The 22244-nt window shown below is 40.7% G+C and overlaps 1 protein-coding gene across 4 annotated transcripts in view; it reads right to left on the bottom strand.

Annotated features, from left to right (window-relative positions):
• LOC133664922 (dedicator of cytokinesis protein 9-like) overlaps positions 1-22244 on the bottom strand; it is a 270243-nt gene that overhangs the window by 173757 nt on the left and 74242 nt on the right. For 2 of the 4 annotated variants that reach the window (XM_062069946.1, XM_062069947.1), the window contains exon 1: positions 11372-11876. The exons of the other annotated variants lie outside the window; for them this stretch is intronic. In XM_062069946.1, the coding sequence (XP_061925930.1) occupies positions 11372-11542 (171 nt within the window). In that variant the 5' untranslated portion in view covers positions 11543-11876. Of the gene's footprint in view, positions 1-11371; positions 11877-22244 lie in introns of those variants that run through there. 4 annotated transcript variants of the gene reach the window in all.

Consider the following 22244-nt stretch of genomic DNA (forward strand, 5'->3'; position numbering starts at 1 on the left):
TTTTAAAAATATATAAGCTTTATGAACCTTGGGTTAGGTGAACGGTCTTTTGGGCTGAGTGATTGTGTGTGTTGATCAGGTGTTTGAATTGTATTGGCGTGTTCTATGGAGCTAGGAGCTAGCATAGGAGCTAGCATAACAAACACGTAGGTGTTTTTATGCAGGATTAATTTGTGGCATATTAAATATAAGCCTGGTTGTGTTGTGGCTAATAGAGTATATATATGTCTTGTGTTTATTTACTGTTGTAGTCATTCCCAGCTGAATATCAGGTCACCCCCGGCTCTCACAGCATCTTCCCTATCTGAATAGCTTCAACTCCCCACTAGTCCTTCACTTGCACTTTACTCATCCACAAATCTTTCATCCTCGCTCAAATTAATGGGGAAATTGTCGCTTTCTCGGTCCGAATCTCTCTCACTTCATGCGGCCATCATTGTAAACAATAGGGAACTTTGCGTATATGTTCAACTGACTACGTCACGCTACTTCCGGTAGGGGCAAGCCTTTTTTTTATCAGATACCAAAAGTTGCAATCTTTATCGTCGTTGTTCTATACCAGGAGTCGGCAACCCGCGGCTCCGGAGCCGCATGCGGCTCCTTGACCACTCTGATGCGGCTCAGCTACATACATGCCGACCCCCCCGATTTTCCCAGGAGATTTATGGATCTCAGTGTCTCTCATAGATTACTCCCAGGGAAAAAATAATCCTATTTACACTCTACTTACTAAATAAAGGGCGTGCCCTAATTGCACTGCAGTAATTGTCCTCTATAGCATTTACATATAGCATGCCAGTCCAGCCGCATGTTGTTATTCCTTGCACACACAGGGGACAGCAAAGCATACTTACTCATCAGCCACACAGCTTACACTGACGGTAGCCATATCAAACAACTTTAACATTGTTACGTTACAAATATGCGCCACACTGTGAACCCACACCAAAAAAGAATGAAAAATACATTTCTGGAGAACATCCCACCGTAACACAACATAAACACAACACAACCATTACCCAGAATCCCATGCAGCCCTAACTCTTCCGGTCTACATTATACACCCCCGCTACCACCAAATCCCCCCACACATCAAACCCCCCCCCCCCCCCCCCCCTTCCCTGCGTTGGTTGAGCGGAAGAGTTAGGGCTGCATGGGATTCTGGGTATTGGTACCGTCAGTGTAAGATGTGTGGCTGCTGAGGTAGTAGCCTTGCTGTCAATTACGTGAGCAAACTGAAGCTGCATTCTACATGTGTTCGAGTAGGTACACTGTTAGGGCAGACCGCAGAGGGTGCCAATTGCAGTGTCATCTCGCTCTAATATTCGGGAGTCTCCCGGGATAAATGAGAGGGTTGGCAAGTATAACATCAAATTTCCACATTAAAGTGCGTGCTGGTGCGTGTGTCGGAGACCCCTGGTTAACATTGCACAAAGCATTTAAGCTTTGTATGCGGTGTTTTTCATTTTAAATTTTAGAAATTTTTTTGTGGCTCCCATTACTTTCTTTAATTTGTGAAACTTGCCAAAATGGCTCTTTGAGTGGTAAAGGTTGCCGACCCCTGTTCTATACTAAATCCTTTCAGCAAAAATATGGCGAAATGATCAAGTATGACACATAGAATAGATCTGCTATCCCCGTTTAAATAAAAAAAATTCATTTCAGTAGGCCTTTAACTTAATTGTGTGGATTGCAGCTAGATTGTATTGTTAACGTGCATTATTGCGATAGCGTGATACAATAAAAATCTGTATTTTGTGTTTATGACATATTGTTTCCATCGCACATTACTAATGGAGGTGATCAGCTTTCTTGCAAAGAAGACTTACCAAAACATTACCTAAATCCAACAATTCGTAACCCCTACCTTGAAAAGGACAAATTTGTATTTCTTACTTGCATAACAAAGGCTTGATAGGATCTTGGTATGAGGCGTAAAAAAACAGGGTGTAACCAGGAATGTAACAAAAACATTGGCCCACCCCTTACCGCCCCTTAGCAACCACAACCCACCACCCATGAGCCCCCAGAGAGTTGTGATAATGGGATTACCATGGAGCTCAAAATGACAACATGCCAAAATGGTGTAAATAACATCACTTTGGCCAGATGTGTGTGATGCAGTGGTGTTCAAGTAGGCTGAAAGAGAAGTACATGTATGGATTTGGCACTGTTTCAATATAGTGTAATAATGAGCATTACACAGTCCAATACAGCATTAGTGATCACTGCAGAAGCACATTTGACTCAACTGCAATCTGTGAGAAATCAAACTGTTCTTGCCAGAGATTATGGTCCTTGTATTAACACGTACACAACCCTAGGATAGTTGAAACCTCTTAAAAGACAATCGCTAATACCAGCAAAAAAAATCTGTAAAATCCACAAGCCATGACACAAAAGTGAAGTTGCATGCTATTGTATTTTTGCAGTGGATCTATAAAAGGCTCTCTTTTTTTGCAGATATCACACAAATAAAGCAATTTAGCAAATAAGAGTTTATGTAGTTCTCCTGGGAAACAGGAATCTATGAAAAAGTTGCGTGGGAAAGTTATATCATGAAATAATGGGACTTTTGGAATCGGATTTAAATTTTCAGCATACATGACATCATCAAATTAGACTTCTGCATATGTCTTTTGGTTTATGTTACTTTTTCTGGAACATGTGCTTACAGCCTCAAACATTGGGGGTTTGAAAAAAGACAAATCAAGATAAATACATGGGAAGTAGTCGTGTAAAGGGTCCTACAATTAAAGCGGGACCGATGGAACTACAAGGATGAGTAAAAGACCAAACATAGTCGCGCGGATCATACATGAAACCGCAGATGTACACGCATATTTACAGCGGAAGTCCGCGAGGTCTGTGCGTGCTGACTCTGCAAACAAAACATTGCTGGGCAGTAGGATTGTACGGTATATCGGTATTAGTATAGTACCGCGATACTAATTAATCATATTCGGTACTATACCGCTTCTGAAAAGTAGCGGTCCGCCACCCCTCCCCCCGTCGTCGTCACGTCGTGTCATTGCTGGTTATCGAGCGCACAATCACAGAGTACTTACAAGCAGACACAGTGTGTAGACAGAAAAGGGAGAACGGACGCATTTTGGCTTAAAAACTAACGATAAAGGTGAAGCTATAAACCTGAAACGCCCACCGGAAGAGGTGTTTTAAGACATGGCGAGCTAGCTAGCGGGTAAAGTCCAGCCCCAGTCAACAGTGTTTTAGCTGCTTCTAAATCACTAATCCTCGCCTCCATAGCGACGAATAAAGTAATCTTCTTACAAGTATCTTTATCCCTGCAGGACGAGGAATAGCTAAACATGTTTGACTACACACCGTAGCTCACCGGCGTCAAAATGTAAACAAACGCCATTAGTGGATCTACACCTAACAGCGACTGTAATGATACCAAGTACAGTAGCGTATCTAGTCGATGCTACTATGATTAGGTCGATATTTTTTGGCATCACAACATCTTTCGTTTTAAAAAAAAGTATATTATGTTTATAAACTCAGGAAATATGTCCCTGGACACATGAGGACTAAGAAAATGACCAATGTATGATCCTGTAACTACTTGGTATCGGATTGATACCTAAATTTGTGGTATCATCCAAAACTAATGTAAAGTATCAAACAACAGAAGAATAAGTGATTATTACATTTTAACAGAAGTGTAGATAGAACATGTTGAAACAGAAAGTAAGCAGATATTAACAGTAAATGAACAAGTAGATTAATAATTAATTTTCTACCGCTTGTCCTTAATAATTTTGACACAATAATAGAATGATAAATGACACAATATGTTACTGCATATGTCTGCAGACTATTTAGGAGCCTTTGTTTGTTTACTTACTAATAAAAGACAAGTTGTCTTGTATGTTCACTATTTTATTTAAGGACAAACTTGCAATAATAAACATATGTTTAATGTACCCTAAGATTTTTTGTTAAAATAAAGCCAATAATGACATTTTTCGCGGTCCCCTTTATTTAGAAAAGTACCGAAATACATTTTACCCGTACCAAAATATTGGTATTGGGACAACACTGTACTGCACACTAAATGTGTTAATGACCATAATAAAGTGGCACGCTGCCATTGTTGCAATAATTGAATATAAACACTCATACGGATTACTTTACCACGTATGCAAGTTTGTCTTGTGCGCCAAAGTTGATGGCATGCAGACCTAGCTTGGTATGTCTTCTACACCCCCCACACACATCTCATTAGTTGGTTCATTGAAAATAAAAGTGTCACAGGTTATTTGGGAAGCGCTACTCCCAAAACATTGGATGAAAGACATCTTTATCTGAGAAAAAAAAAACAGCAAATACTTCAGCCCTTCTCAGTCATTGGCCGTTCATACTTGGCAAGGTAATTTTGCAGTTTTGTGAAAATCAGTAATGCCTTTGTTGAAAGATCAATACATCAATTGTTACTTACGCCATTCCTGTCTTCATCTAAAGTGCATCCTTCTGCACGCATGACCTTTCACCTCATTATCTGTATTCTACACCCAGGCGATAATGACCTCCTGCAGTCAAAGAGAATTAAAAGGCCAAACTCAGCGCTTTATATCATCTTCTAAATCTGGCCTAATGGATTGCAAAGGTGCAAAGGACGGGTTCCGCAACATGAGAGAGTGACAAAGTGGTGAAATAATATGACGAGGAAAGCACGCCCCGTGCACACATTAAACTATTGATTAGTTAAGACTGCAGAATGCTGACGGGATTAATCGAACCCATCTGGATGATAAGACTATTCCCGAGGCTGGGGAGGCGACCGTGCCCTTGACCCAATTCCCGTCTCTCAGCCGGGGCCAACGTCACTTGGTTTTCTGCTGATGAACCATCACGAGAGAGAAGACACATACTGTATTGTGAACGCACACACACAACCAGAACACACAACCAGATAAGCTGGTACGGAGCAGCAGAAGCCCTGCCTGTCGCTTTTCAGATGAAGAGTGGTGATTGATTTCTGGCAGACACAGCGATCTCTGTCCCCTGACACCCCTCATCCTCATCCTCATCTCTATGCCAGCCTCCTCATCCTCATCTCTATGCCAGCCCACAGAGGCTTTAACCAATGTAGTGCTCAGCAGGAAGGCAAGATCTGGCCTTCCTACTGCCCTATATTTCATACACTCACACTTTGCTATTGCTGTATCAGCAAGACATTTAATAATAAATGGTACTACGAAATTAAAATTCAACTTTTTTTTACTTTTGCCTTGAAGGCAAAGAAAACCGTCTGAATCATTTATGATACCGATGTTCTGCTATTTGCAGTTAAGGAAGTGGAACATAGATGCATGTTTTAAAAGATGCAATTAAGGCCATTTGCAGACTGGAATGAAATCTAGTACAAGAACTGTATTAATAGAATTACTTTACAAAAGATAATGATGCTCAGTTGTTATTGGAACTGTCAAGGTGGTATTCATCTAAAAATGTGTGAATTATTAAGGTTATAGCTCTTAACACTACAACAACCACAACAATACTGTAATAAACATGTAAGACAGTGGTGCTTCGAATTTTGTAATCCCTCAAAATATAGCCGTGGTCAAAAGTTTACATACACTTGCAAAGAACATAATGTCATGGCTGTCTTGAGTTTCCAATAATTTATATATCTTATTTTTTTGTGATAGAGTGATTGGAGCACATACTTGTTGGTCACAAAAAACATTCATGAAGTTTGCTTCTTTTATGAATTTATTATGGGTCTACTGAAAATGTGAGCAAATCTGCTGGGTCAAAAGTATACATACAGCAATGTTAATATTTGGTTACATGTCCCTTGGCAAGTTTCATTGCAATAAGGCGCTTTTGGTAGCCATCCACAAGCTTCTGCTTGAATTTTTGACCACACCTCTTGACAAAATTGGTGCAGTTCAGCTAAATTTGTTGGTTTTCTGACACGGACTTGTTTCTTCAGCATTGTCCACACATTTAAGTCAGGACTTTGGGAAGGCCATTCTAAAACCTTCACTCTAGCCTGATTTAGCCATTCCTTTACCACTTTTGACGTTTGTTTAGGGGTCATTGTCCTGTTGGAACACCCAACTGCGCCCAAGACCCAACCTCCGGGCTGATGATTTTGGGTTGTCCTGAAGAATTTGGAGGTAATCCTCCTTTTTCATTGTCCCATTTACTCTCTGTAAAGCAGCAGTTCCATTGGCAGCAAAACAGGCCCAGAGCATAATACTACCACCACCACACTTGACGGTAGGTGTGGTGTTCCTGGGACATATTCCTGGGTATTGTGGCCAAACAGCTCAATTTTTGTTTCATCGGACCACAGAAGTTTCCTCCATACGGTCTTATCATTGTCCATGTGATGTTAGATATTATGTTCTTTACAAGTGTATGTAAACTTTTGACCACGACTGTATGTTGTTTTCGTACACTCTTTTGGTTATGGTAGAGCCAAACATTGCGCATAACAAACTTGTCAATTTTCCCGCCTATCAGTCTGCAGAATCGGGTGCCTAAACAAAGAATCCCATGTGTTGGTGACAGTCTCTGTGTTGTTGTTTTTTTGACTACGATTAACCAAAGTTGTGAGGGCCAGCACTTGAAATACTATTGAATTAAAGGAGGAAGTCCTTGCAAAGTACGAAGGTACATCCCTCCGTACCTCATTACTCTGCGTTTCTTGCCGTTTTTGCCAACAAGGGTCTTCCAAAAAAAGCAAAAGTGATATCAAATATTAATTTATGCATTCGATTCATATTTTTATTGACTGGATATAGCTGTGTGGAGTGTGCATTTGTCCCCGTGCGGGTGTGGGTTTTCTCCGGGCACTCCAGTTTTCTCCAACATTCAAAAAATATGTATGTTAAATTCATTGGAGACTGCAAAATGTCCATAGATATGAATGTTATAGTGTGAATCTATCTGTGCCCTGCGATTGGCCATGCTAATTTGAGTTAGCTTGTCTATGAGCTAGTCCATTATACGTTAGCATTTAGCTAGCGGCATTAGAGCTCAACCTGCATTCTGCATAATAGTATTGCTTTTTTCAGTTTATTCCAAACTATATTATTAATCTAACATGATTCCTACATGTATGTGCACTTCATGTGTATACATAATGTACTTTCTTTGGTGTGGTTAGTTTTACAGTGACTCCATCGTAAAATAATATATACAAAACACCTAAAGTTATTTTTTTCAAATTTAATTCAAAGGACTGTTTACATATTTGTCAAACTGAATTGCAACATTCAGGGAAGGCAGAATAAAGTGTAGCCTATGTTACCTTTTACAATAAGCAACAATTGAAAATGCATTGGACAAAGAGAGCAGTTAAATTCCTTGTGTTGAAGCTGATTCTGATATAAGAAAAAAAATGATAATTTTATTAATGGTATTATTAATAAATAATAACACTAATATTTGTTTTTAAATATAAAACATTTGTTTTGCCCTTTTAAGGAAATATATATGCATCATTGCAAATCAAAATGATCATGTCTTATAAATGATGTCATATTGACCACACCCCTAGCCACGCCCCCACCGCCACATATATAGTGGCAATCTAGAGGAAACCCTGGAATGTGTTTTAAGTGTGTGAAACAAAACAATCGGATTTAAATTACTTTTAATTTGAAAAAAATGCTTTAGTTTTTGTACGATTCGGTTGTCAGAAGGAATGTGTCGCTCATTATCGGACAATTAAAAAAAACAACAACTATGGGCTCGCAATTGCCGATTAGTACCTTTCAATGACGATCACCAAAGCTGATTCCCTCTGGCAAATATTGTAAGTATTTTCAGTTCCCCGGCTGACTAGCTTCCAGCTATTGTGTATCTCCGTACACAGTGCAGTTAACAATAATCACCTCTGTAACGGCAATTAAACTGCATGTCTTAATATTTAAAGTATCAATATCAAGTATTATTATAAAGTATTAGAGCGAGCTAAACATGTTACACACCATGAGCAAGGATGCTAATAGCTAAATTAGCCGCTAAGCAAGATAGAAACAACAGAAGAATCAAGTGCTTTGTACAGTTTAAAAAGTGTAGATGGAACCAAGTTAAAGCTATTAACAGGAAATTAACAAGTAGATGAGTATAGTTAGAGAGAGGATAATATAACATAATATTGTTGCTGTGTCAGCATTGTCGCAGTCAGTACACGACAACACGAAAGAGGGCTGACCGGTACATAAATTGGTGGGGTAGAACACCATTTTTTGCTCTCGTCAAAATGTTTTTTTTAATTGTTTTTGCTAATGTTTACAAATTCAGGGAACATGTCCATGGACACATAAGGACTTTGGGGTCAACAATTATTTCAATGAGCAACAAATAGTGTTTTTTGTTTATTTAGGAGTTATTTATGACTTTGTTTTGATCAAACAATTGTATGTAATAAAAGATAATAAGGAACTAGTTCAAATATTGTGTTAACATTGTTGAACTGTCAATAGCACTCACTATAAATACATAGACAAATGTACACTAAATACATGCAATTGGTAGCAGTATTGGTGTCGCCAATCCCACTCATTGATGATCAGTATCGGAATTGGCTAACCTGACTCTCGCCAGATCCTTGTAGTTCGCTTAGCTCCACAAAAGGGTCTGGGCTCGAAGGCAATGCAAATTCCTTCAAGATAGCAAAATGATATAGCAATGATTTCATTTTTTTTACAAAACCCCGCCTTCTGAAATACATCTCCTATTGAGAAGTCCCAGATCCTTGTGTGGAGCTCAGCGAACTACAAGGATCTGGCGAGAGTCAGGTTAGGGATTGGCAGCATAAATCCCTGATCACAACAGCCTTAATTTTTTTTTTTTAGGAAGGATTACTAACAAAAACCTAGATATCACTGTATAAGGCTCTCTGACAGTGTCACTTAAAACTCAACAAACGTATGACTTTTTGCTACATATTGTTTACACTGTGCAAGTGGTCACAACCTTGTGTCCGGTGGATAATACATCGTGGGATTGGAAACGCTGCAAATTGTAACTAATTTGTATTGCTACAATTGTTTAATAGAAGGGCAAACCTTAGAAATATTTTCTGCTCAGTGACCTTGTGGTTAGAGTGTCTGCCCTTAGATCGGTAGGTCGTGAGTTCAAACCCCGGCCGAGTCATACCAAAGACAATAAAAATGGAACCCATGACTTTCCTGCTTGGCACTCAGCATCAAGGGTTGGAATTGGGGGTTAAATCTCCAAAAATGATTCCCACCACACCTAGTGTGTGTGTGACAATCATTGGTACTTTAAAGGCCTACTGAAACCCACTACTACCGACCACGCAGTCTGATAGTTTATATATCAATGATGAAATCTTAACATTATAACACATGCCAATACGGCCGGGTTAACTTATAAAGTGACATTTTAAATTTGCCGCTAAACTTCCGGTTCGAAACGCCTCTGAGGATGACGTATGCGCGTGACGTAGCCCGACGAACACGGGTATGCCTTCCACATTGAAGCCGGTACGAAAAAGCTCTGTTTTCATTTCATAATTCCACAGTATTCTGGACATCTGTGTTCGTGAATCTGTTTCAATCATGTTCATTGCATTATGGAGAAGGAAGCCAAGCAAGCAAAGAAGAAAGTTGTCGGTGCGAAATGGACGTATTTTTCGAACGTAGTCAGCCACAACAGTACACAGCCGGCGCTTCTTTGTTTACATTCCCGAAAGATGCAGTCAAGATGGAAGAACTCGGATAACAGAGACTCTAACCAGGAGGACTTTTGATTTGGATACACAGACGCCTGTAGAGAACTGGGACAACACAGACTCTTACCAGGATTACTTTGATTTGGATGACAAAGACGCAGACGTGCTACTGTGAGTATGCAGCTTTGGCTTTTTTTTGCGTATGTACGTAACTTTTTTAAAATATATAAGCTTTATGAACCTTGGGTTAGGTGAACGGTCTTTTGGGCTGAGTGATTGTGTGTGTTGATCATGTGTTTGAATTGTATTGGCGTGTTCTATGGAGCTAGGAGCTAGCAGAGGAGCTAGGAGCTAGCATAACACGTACCGTACCGTAAGTGCGCGTCACGTACGTAACTTTTTAAAAATATATAAGCTTTATGAACCTTGGGTTAGGTGAACGGTCTTTTGGGCTGAGTGATTGTGTGTGTTGATCGGGTGTTTGAATTGTATTGGCGTGTTCTATGGAGCTAGGAGCTAGCAGAGGAGCTAGGAGCTAGCATAACAAACACGCAGGTGTTATTATGCAGGATTAATTTGTGGCATATTAAATATAAGCCTGGTTGTGTTGTGGCTAATAGAGTATATATATGTCTTGTGTTTATTTACTGTTGTAGTCATTCCCAGCTGAATATCAGGTACCGTGAGTATGCAGCCTTGGCTGCTAAACATTCGATAACTTGACCGTATGTGCGCGTCACGTACGTAACTTTTTAAAAATATATAAGCTTTATGAACCTTGGGTTAGGTAAACGGTCTTTTGGGCTGAGTGATTGTGTGTGTTGATCAGGTGTTTGAATTGTATTGGCGTGTTCTATGGAGCTAGGAGCTAGCAGAGGAGCTAGGAGCTAGCATAACAAACACGCAGGTGTTTTTATGCAGGATTAATTTGTGGCATATTAAATATAAGCCTGGTTGTGTTGTGGCTAATAGAGTATATATATGTCTTGTGTTTATTTACTGTTGTAGTCATTCCCAGCTGAATATCAGGTCACCCCCGGCTCTCACAGCATCTTCCCTATCTGAATAGCTTCAACTCCCCACTAGTCCTTCACTTGCACTTTACTCATCCACAAATCTTTCATCCTCGCTCAAATTAATGGGGAAATTGTCGCTTTCTCGGTCCGAATCTCTCTCACTTCATGCGGCCATCATTGTAAACAATAGGGAACTTTGCGTATATGTTCAACTGACTACGTCACGCTACTTCCGGTAGGTGCAAGCCTTTTTTTTATCAGATACCAAAAGTTGCAATCTTTATCGTCGTTGTTCTATACTAAATCCTTTCAGCAAAAATATGGCAATATCGCGAAATGATCAAGTATGACACATAGAATAGATCTGCTATCCCCGTTTAAATAAAAAAAATTCATTTCAGTAGGCCTTTAACTTTAATGTAGGATTGATTTGCAACACAGAAGCAAATTGACTAGAAAATGCATGGTTGTAGGTCCAACAAACATTTCATTCCAATACACAAGTGGATAAAAATGCTCGGTATAAGTTGGTATATTCAAAAATCCCCAACAAAAACAAACTAAAAGAACTCTTAAGTCAAAAGTAACCAATAAATGACAATAAAAATGAGTACTACGTTACAGCACTATACACTTGTAAGCACTCCTGTGCGGAGACACATGTACACACCTTAAGCACTCTCAGTGTGGGCAAAACACGCGACTCCCGCCGACTCAGCGCTCGCTCAACCTCAGACGGCCCAATGGGCTCAGCAGCTCCTTTACAGATGTAACCGCTACAGTTCCTCTCTAAGACAGTTCGCAGCCCATCCAGGACGACCGTACTGGTGGTGCACCCCATTCCTCCGGGTCCAAACGGGCATCAGTCAAGAGAGCCTGCTCATGACCCGGTTTTGCCGCTTTTGCCCGGCTCTTTCCTGATCCATGCTCTGACCCTGCGATCCACCACTTCTGACCCAGCTTCAGAATGGCGAGACGAAAAAGAGAAGAACGGCCAGAGAATAAATATATGCACAGAGAGAGAAGAGCCCTGCTGTATTTGCTCGCCTCTCCACTCTGTGCAGGCAGGAATAAGCCAGTCAGCGGGCGAGATGCGGCGAGTGAGAGAGCAAGTGAGGATGAGCAGAGGACAAGGGATGGGAGGGATGAAGGATACTAAACAAGCCGTGCAGCAGCTTCCATTCTGAACTTACACAGAACATGCATATGTTTTGCCACTTTAGTCCGTATAACCAATGTGTTTTCCCAATGTCCTTCTAATAACTAATCATCAGGATGCTTTGTATCATTCATTTTTTAACAAACTAGTGGAATTTGAACTCTTGTGAGCCACGGCTCTTCTTTGAAATCACATGAGTGAATATGAAATAAATGGGTTACAGCAAATGCGACCTTATATCCAGAGGGAGAGTTTGCGCCTGTGCACAGGCAAACAGCAATATGGCTGAATGCTTTTCTAGTTCAGCTGAGCGGTCGAGGCCAATGGAGTGAGTGTCATTGAATTGATGGCGAACACAATCAGTCAGCTGCCTAAACGAGTCAGAATATAATATGAACGCCAACCTTTTTTTTTTTTTAACATGATAACATTACCTGACTTAAAGGGGAACTGCACTTTTTTTTGGAATGTTGCTTATCGTTTACAATTATAATGTAGGACAAGATTACACTTTTTTTTTTTAATGCATTCTAACTCGTAAATAAATGTATCTAAACTTATAATGCAGTCAATGGGAGGTCCTGTATTCCGCCCCTATTTTTCAACCTTTTTTGAGCCAAGGCACATTTTTTGCATTGAAAAAATGCAGAGGCACACCACCAGCAGAAATCATTAAAAAACTAAACTCAGTTGACAATAAAAAGTCGTTGTCGCGATTGTTGGATATGACTTTAAACCATAACCAAGCATGCATCACTATAGGTCTTGTCTGACTTATTTTGAGTTTTTTGCCGTTTTCCTGTATGTAGTGTTTTAGTTCTTGTCTTGCGCTCCTATTTTGGTGGCTTTTTCTCTTTTTTTTGGTATTTTCCTGTAGCAGTTTCATGTCTTCTTTTGAGCGCTATTTCCCGCATCTACTTTGTTTTAGCGATCAAGAATATTTCAGTTGTTTTTATCCTTCTTTGTGGGGACATTGTTGATTGTCATGTCATGTTCGGATGTACATTGTGGACGCCGTCTTTGCTCCACATTAAGTCTTTGCTGTCGTCCAGCATTCTGTTTTTGTTTACTTTGTAGCCAGTTCAGTTTTAGTTTCGTTCTGCATAGCCTTCCCTAAGCTACAATGCCTTTTCTTAGCGGCACTCGCCTTTTGTTTATTTTTGGTTCAAGCATTAGACACCTTTTTTACCTGCACACTGCCTCCCGCTGTTCCCGACATCTACAAAGCAATTAGCTACGTGCTGCCACCTACTGATATGGAAGAGTATTTCACGGTTACTCTGCCGAACTCTAGACAGCACCGACACTCAACAACAACACATCATTTGCAGACTATAATTATTGGTTTGCAAATATTTTTAACCCAAATACGTGAAATTAGATAATCTCCCACAGCACACCAGACTGGTTGAAAAACACTGCTCTAAATAACCATCCAAAAACTGCCAAAAATACTCCATTTACATTATGTGACCTAAATTTTAACCTAGTATTAGTAATATTGTTCTAAGCCAGGGGTCGGCAACCTTTACCACTCAAAGAGCCATTTTGGCAAGTTTCACAAATTAAAGAAAGTAATGGGAGCCACAAAAAAAAATTTTAAATTTAAAATGAAAAACACCGCATACAAAGCTTAAACGCTTTGTGCTATGTTAACTAGGGGTCTCCGACACACGCACCGGCACGCACTTTAATGTGGAAATTTGATGTTAGTGCAGCCCGCGAGTTTTGAATGAATGGCGCTTGATAGCGTCATACTTGCCAACCCTCTCATTTTTCCCGGGAGACTCCCGAATGTCAGAGCGTGATGACACTGCATTTGGCGCCCTCTACAGTCTGCCCTAACAGTGTACCTGTTCGACCACACGTAGAATGCAATTTCAGCTTGCTCACGTAAGTGACAGCAAGGCGTACTAACTTAGCAGCCACACATCTTACACTGACGGTACCAATACCCAGAATCCCATGCAGCCCTAACTCTTCCGCTCAACCAACGCACAGAGAGGGGGGGGGGGGGTTGATGTGTGGGGGGATTTGGTGGTAGCAGGGGTGTATAATGTAGACCGGAATAGTTAGGGCTGCATGGGATTCTGGGTAATGGTTGTGTTGTGTTTATGTTGTGTTACGGTGGGATGTTCTCCAGAAATGTGTTTTTCATTCTTTTTTGGTGTGGGTTCACAGTGTGGCGCATATTTGTAACGTAACAATGTTAAAGTTGTTTGATACGGCTACCGTCAGTGTAAGCTGTGTGGCTGATGACTAAGTATGCTTTGCTGTCTCCTGTGTGTGCAAGTAATAACAACATGCAACATGTGGCTGGACTGGCACGCTGTATGTAAATGCTATAGAGGACGATTACTGCAGTGCAATTAGGGCACGCCCTTTATTTAGTAATTAGAGTGTAAATAGGATTATTTTTTCCCTGGGAGTAATCTATGAGGGACACTGAGATCCATAAATCTCCTGGGAAAATCGGGGGGGTAGGCATGTATGTAGCTGAGCCGCATCAGAGTGGTCAAGAAGCCGCGGGTTGCCGACCCCTGTTCTAAGCGCTAACGCAGACAAACTATTTTAGCGGCGTCGTGATCACAGTGAGCTAACTAGCTTGTGTGGCTATGTGGACATCATCGGCTGGTGAGCTGTTTCCTCACCTTGGTATTTGTGAAAGTTATTGTGTATCATAAAAATTGCCTCTCACCTTGATAGTAGAAGGATGAGGACAAAATCCGACAAGTTGGGTAAATTTTAGTATCGAATTTAAACTTGGTTTAACCCCTCTGTTTTTCTTCATCAAGACTCAGGATTAGGAGTAATTCTTAATCCTAACGGGAAGGTATCAACAACCCGTCAGTCGGCATCACAGCAGCCATTGTACAGTAAGTGATGTTTCATTATGTTTGTTGGCTCTCTTGAAGTCTGCAATGAGTGGTAATCAGGGATAAGCTTAAAATTAGCAAAATGCGTAAATATTAAATGTTATTAGGAATGTGCTTGTTACTCCTGTCATGTGGCCATTGTGTTGCTCGTCCTGTCTTTTGTTTGCAGTTGCCCTTATTTGGAGTTCCTGGGCAGAGCCACTGCAACACACCTGGGGACAATTCCAATTAGGCCAGCTCTTAAGCGCTGGACCCCTGCGTCGTGCACGTCTCCTCGTCTCTGCTGCCTTCCTAATAGCACGTATTCTCCCAAAGACTTCTTGTTGAACTTTAACCAGTAAGCTTGGCTTTTTATTTGCTCTTTGTTTCCTTTGCTACTTTGTTATGGCCTTTTGTCATTGGCAACTTTCAGTTGTACTTTTTACCACTACCTGTAGTGTGCTTTTTGTTATTCATTAAAATAAGTGTTCATGGTTCATCCCGTCTACTCTGTCTCTGCTTTGGGGTCCGACTTCTGGCTTACCGCCAACCACAGCAACTCCAATACAATTATACTTACAGTGTGCATATAAAACCTTGATGGAGGTGTTTAGATGTTATTTTAGCGCTTTACAGGCAGACTCCCAAAGGCTCAATTGTAAGCAGACTTTTGCTCACATTTATTTGCTATTTAGAATGCATAAAACAAAGAAAAACATATGTCTTCTTGTCTTACAAAGGGATTGTGAATGAAACTCAAAAAAAGTGCAGAAGCCTGCTGACCAAACACAGTAAAGAAATAGTAGGAGTTAAAGACCTAGGGCTGAGATCAGGTGCTGCTTCATCACAAACTGGCTGCTCTACTAAGAATACTGATATATCAAAAGCAGAGCAACCATAATTTCAACAATTGGAAAGATATGCACCTGGGGATAGGTTGATTTACAGACTTACAGCGTGTGGAGCAGACGGCGTCCACAAAGTACACCAGAAACCTGACATGACAATCAACAATGTCCTAGCAAAGAAGGACAGCGACAACTTAAATAGTCTTGATTGCTAAAACAAAGCAGGTGTGGGGAATAGCTCACGACAGACATGAAACTGCTACAGGAAAATATCAACAAAACAGGAAAAGCCACCAAAATAGGAGCGCAAGACAAGAACTAAAACACTACACACAGGAAGACACCATAAAACTCCAAATAAGTCAGGGCGTGATGTGACAGGTCGTGACAGTACTTTGAAACAATAGCTATAGTGATGCATGCTTGGTTATGGTTTGAATTCATATCCAACACTTGCGAGAACAAATTATTTTTGTCAGTATCGACTGCTGAGTTTAATTTTTTTTAATGTTTTCTGCTGGTGGTGTGCCTCCGCATTTTTTCAATAAAAAAAATGTGCCTCGGCTCAAAAACAGTTGAAAAACACTGGTTTAGGCAATATAGTTTGATTCCCATTTGTTGCATCGTTAGCAGCCTTTTGCTAGCATTTTTTTAAGGTTTAGAATGCTCAAAAAAACAATTATGTATGTTCTCGTTTCACGTAAGAATTGTAAACAATGGACGAAAAATTCAGAACGTAATGCCAAGTCTATTTGTGTCTAAATGTATCCGTGGCCAGCACCCACAAATAAATAAATTAATGAATGGGAAACACTGTTATGATTTTGTATTACAGTGTATAAGTAAGTTCGACCTAAACTCTCTCGTTTGAATCACACATTAAGAGTGTTACTAAAACGGCCTTCATTCATCTCCGTAAAATCGCTAAAATTTGTTCCATTTTGTCCACTAGCGACGCTGAGATCATTATTCATGCATTTATTACGTCTCGTCTCGATTACTGTAACATGTTATTTTCGGGTCTGCCTAAGTCTAGCATTAAAAGATTACAGTTGGTACAAAATGTGGCTGCTAGACTTTTGACAAGAACAAGAAAGTTTGATCATATTACGCCTATACTGTATATACATCTATATACATACATACCTATATACTGTATATATATACCTATACTGGCACACCTGCACTGGCTTCCTGTGCACTTAAGATGTGACTTTAAGGTTTTACTACTTACGTATAAAATACTACACGGTCTAGCTCCAACCTATCTTGCTGATTATATTGTACCATATGTCCCGGCAAGAAATCTGCGTTCAAAGAACTTATTTGTGATTCCCAGAGCCAAAAAAAAGTCTGCGGGCTATAGAGCGTTTTCTATTGGGGCTCCAGTACTCTGGAATGCCCTCCCGGTAACAGTTAGAGATGCTACCTCAGTAGAAGCATTTAAGTCCCATCTTAAAACTCATTTGTATAATCTAGCCTTTAAATAGACCCCCCTTTTAGACCAGTTGATCTGCCGTTTCTTTTCTGCTCTGCCCCCCTCTCCTTCGTGGAGAGGGGAGGGCACAAATTCGGTGACCACAGATGTTTCACTAGCTGTCCAAAGTTGGGACCCGGGGTAGACCACTCATCTGTGCATCAGCTGGGGACGTCTCTGCGCTGCTGACTTGTCTCCGCTCAAGATGATCCCCTGCTGGCCCCACTATGGACTGGACTCTCACTATTATGTTAGATCCACTATGGACTGGACTCTCACTATTATGTTGGATCCACTATGGACTGGACTCTCACAATATTATGCTAGATCCACTATGGACTGGACTCCCACTATTGTGTTAGATCCACTATGGACTGGATTCTCACACTATTATGTTAGATCCACTATGGACTGGACTCTCACACTATTATGTTAGATCCACTATGGACTGGACTCTCACTATTATGTTAGATCCACTATGGACTGGACTCTCACTATTATGTTGCATCCACTATGGACTGGACTCTCACACTATTATGTTAGATCCACTATGGACTGGACTCCCACTATTGTGTTAGATCCACTATGGACTGCACTCTCACACTATTATGTTAGATCCACTATGGACTGGACTCTCACACTATTATGTTAGATCCACTATGGACTGGACTCTCACTATTATGTTAGATCCACTATGGACTGGACTCTCACTATTATGTTAGATCCACTATGGACTGGACTCCCACTATTATGTTAGATCCACTATGGACTGGACTCCCACTGTTATGCTAGATCCACTATGGACTGGACTCCCACTATTGTGTTAGATCCACTATGGACTGGACTCTCACTATTATGTTAGATCCACTATGGACTGGACTCTCACTATTATGTTAGATCCACTATGGACTGGACTCCCACTATTATGTTAGATCCACTATGGACTGGACTCCCACTGGTATGTTAGATCCACTATGGACTGGACTCCCACTATTGTGTTAGATCCACTATGGACTGGACTCTCACAATATTATGCTAGATCCACTATGGACTGGACTCCCACTATTATGTTAGATCCACTATGGACTGGACTCTCACAATATTATGCTAGATCCACTATGGACTGGACTCCCACTATTATGTTAGATCCACTATGGACTGGACTCCCACTATTATGTTAGATCCACTATGGACTGGACTCTCACAATATTATGTTAGATCCACTATGGACTGGACTCTCACACTATTATGTTAGATCCACTATGGACTGGACTCTCACTATTATGTTAGATCCACTATGGACTGGACTCTCACTATTATGTTGGATCCACTATGGACTGGACTCTCACAATATTATGCTAGATCCACTATGGACTGGACTCCCACTATTGTGTTAGATCCACTATGGACTGGATTCTCACACTATTATGTTAGATCCACTATGGACTGGACTCTCACACTATTATGTTAGATCCACTATGGACTGGACTCTCACTATTATGTTAGATCCACTATGGACTGGACTCTCACTATTATGTTGCATCCACTATGGACTGGACTCTCACACTATTATGTTAGATCCACTATGGACTGGACTCCCACTATTGTGTTAGATCCACTATGGACTGCACTCTCACACTATTATGTTAGATCCACTATGGACTGGACTCTCACACTATTATGTTAGATCCACTATGGACTGGACTCTCACTATTATGTTAGATCCACTATGGACTGGACTCTCACTATTATGTTAGATCCACTATGGACTGGACTCCCACTATTATGTTAGATCCACTATGGACTGGACTCCCACTGTTATGCTAGATCCACTATGGACTGGACTCCCACTATTGTGTTAGATCCACTATGGACTGGACTCTCACTATTATGTTAGATCCACTATGGACTGGACTCTCACTATTATGTTAGATCCACTATGGACTGGACTCCCACTATTATGTTAGATCCACTATGGACTGGACTCCCACTGTTATGTTAGATCCACTATGGACTGGACTCCCACTATTGTGTTAGATCCACTATGGACTGGACTCTCACAATATTATGCTAGATCCACTATGGACTGGACTCCCACTATTATGTTAGATCCACTATGGACTGGACTCTCACAATATTATGCTAGATCCACTATGGACTGGACTCCCACTATTATGTTAGATCCACTATGGACTGGACTCCCACTATTATGTTAGATCCACTATGGACTGGACTCTCACAATATTATGTTAGATCCACTATGGACTGGACTCTCACACTATTATGTTAGATCTACTATGGACTGGACTCTCACTATTATGTTAGATCCACTATGGACTGGACTCTCACTATTATGTTAGATCCACTATGGACTGGACTCTCATTATTATGTTAGATCCACTATGGACTGGACTCTCACAATATTATGCTAGATCCACTATGGACTGGACTCCCACTATTGTGTTAGATCCAATATGGACTGGACTCTCACAATATTATGTTAGATCCACTATGGACTGGACTCCCACTATTGTGTTATATCCACTATGGACTGGATTCTCACACTATTATGTTAGATCCACTATGGACTGGACTCTCACACTATTATGTTAGATCCACTATGGACTGGACTCTCACACTATTATGTTAGATCCACTATGGACTGGACTCTCACTATTGTGTTAGATCCACTATGGACTGGACTCTCACTATTATGTTAGATCCACTATGGACTGGACTCTCACACTATTATGTTAGATCCACTATGGCCTGGACTCCCACTATTGTGTTAGATCCACTATGGACTGGACTCTCACACTATTATGTTAGATCCACTATGGACTGGACTCTCACTATTATGTTAGATCCACTATGGACTGGACTCTCACTATTATGTTAGATCCACTATGGACTGGATTCCCACTATTATGTTAGATCCACTATGGACTGGACTCCCACTGTTATGCTAGATCCACTATGGACTGGACTCCCACTATTGTGTTAGATCCACTATGGACTGGACTCTCACTATTATGTTAGAACCACTATGGACTGGACTCTCACTATTATGTTAGATCCACTATGGACTGGACTCTCACTATTATGTTAGATCCACTATGGACTGGACTCTCATTATGTTAGATCCACTATGGACTGGACTCTCACTATTATGTCAGATCCACTATGGACTGGACTCCCACTATTATGTTAGATCCTCTATGGACTGGACTCTCACAATATTATGTTAGATCCAATATGGACTGGACTCTCACAATATTATGTTAGATCCAATATGGACTGGACTCTCACAATATTATGCTAGATCCACTATGGACTGGACTCTCACTATTATGTTAGATCCACTATGGACTGGACTCCCACTATTATGTTCGATCCACTATGAGACTGGACTCCCACTATTATGTTAGATCCTCTATGGACTGGACTCTCACAATATTATGTTAGATCCAATATGGACTGGATTCCCACTATTATGTTGGATCCACTATGGACTGGACTCCCACTGTTATGCTAGATCCACTATGGACTGGACTCCCACTATTGTGCTAGATCCACTATGGACTGGACTCTCACTATTATGTTAGATCCACTATGGACTGGACTCTCACTATTATGTTAGATCCACTATGGACTGGACTCTCATTATGTTAGATCCACTATGGACTGGACTCTCACTATTATGTTAGATCCACTATGGACTGGACTCCCACTATTATGTTAGATCCTCTATGGACTGGACTCTCACAATATTATGTTAGATCCAATATGGACTGGACTCTCACAATATTATGTTAGATCCAATATGGACTGGACTCTCACAATATTATGCTAGATCCACTATGGACTGGACTCTCACTATTATGTTAGATCCACTATGGACTGGACTCCCACTATTATGTTCGATCCACTATGAGACTGGACTCTCACTATTATGTTAGATCCACTATGGACTGGACTCTCACTATTATGTTAGATCCACTATGGACTGGACTCTCACTATTATGTTAGATCCACTATGGACTGGACTCTCACTATTATGTTAGATCCACTATGGACTGGACTCTCACTATTATGTTAGATCCACTATGGACTGGATTCCCACTATTATGTTAGATCCACTATGGACTGGACTCCCACTGTTATGCTAGATCCACTATGGACTGGACTCCCACTATTGTGTTGGATCCACTATGGACTGGACTCTCACTATTATGTTAGAACCACTATGGACTGGACTCTCACTATTATGTTAGATCCACTATGGACTGGACTCTCACTATTATGTTAGATCCACTATGGACTGGACTCTCATTATGTTAGATCCACTATGGACTGGACTCTCACTATTATGTCAGATCCACTATGGACTGGACTCCCACTATTATGTTAGATCCTCTATGGACTGGACTCTCACAATATTATGTTAGATCCAATATGGACTGGACTCTCACAATATTATGTTAGATCCAATATGGACTGGACTCTCACAATATTATGCTAGATCCACTATGGACTGGACTCTCACTATTATGTTAGATCCACTATGGACTGGACTCCCACTATTATGTTCGATCCACTATGAGACTGGACTCCCACTATTATGTTAGATCCTCTATGGACTGGACTCTCACAATATTATGTTAGATCCAATATGGACTGGATTCCCACTATTATGTTAGATCCACTATGGACTGGACTCCCACTGTTATGCTAGATCCACTATGGACTGGACTCCCACTATTGTGTTAGAACCACTATGGACTGGACTCCCACTATTGTGTTAGAACCACTATGGACTGGACTCTCACAATATTATGCTAGATCCAATATGGACTGGACTCTCACTATTATGTTAGATCCACTATGGACTGGACTCCCACTATTGTGTTAGATCCACTATGGACTGGACTCTCACTATTATGTTAGAACCACTATGGACTGGACTCTCACTATTATGTTAGATCCACTATGGACTGGACTCTCACTATTATGTTAGATCCACTATGGACTGGACTCTCATTATGTTAGATCCACTATGGACTGGACTCTCACTATTATGTCAGATCCACTATGGACTGGACTCCCACTATTATGTTAGATCCTCTATGGACTGGACTCTCACAATATTATGTTAGATCCAATATGGACTGGACTCTCACAATATTATGTTAGATCCAATATGG

This window comes from Entelurus aequoreus, linkage group LG14 (assembly GCF_033978785.1).
Source record: "Entelurus aequoreus isolate RoL-2023_Sb linkage group LG14, RoL_Eaeq_v1.1, whole genome shotgun sequence".
NCBI classification, from domain to species: domain Eukaryota; kingdom Metazoa; phylum Chordata; class Actinopteri; order Syngnathiformes; family Syngnathidae; genus Entelurus; species Entelurus aequoreus.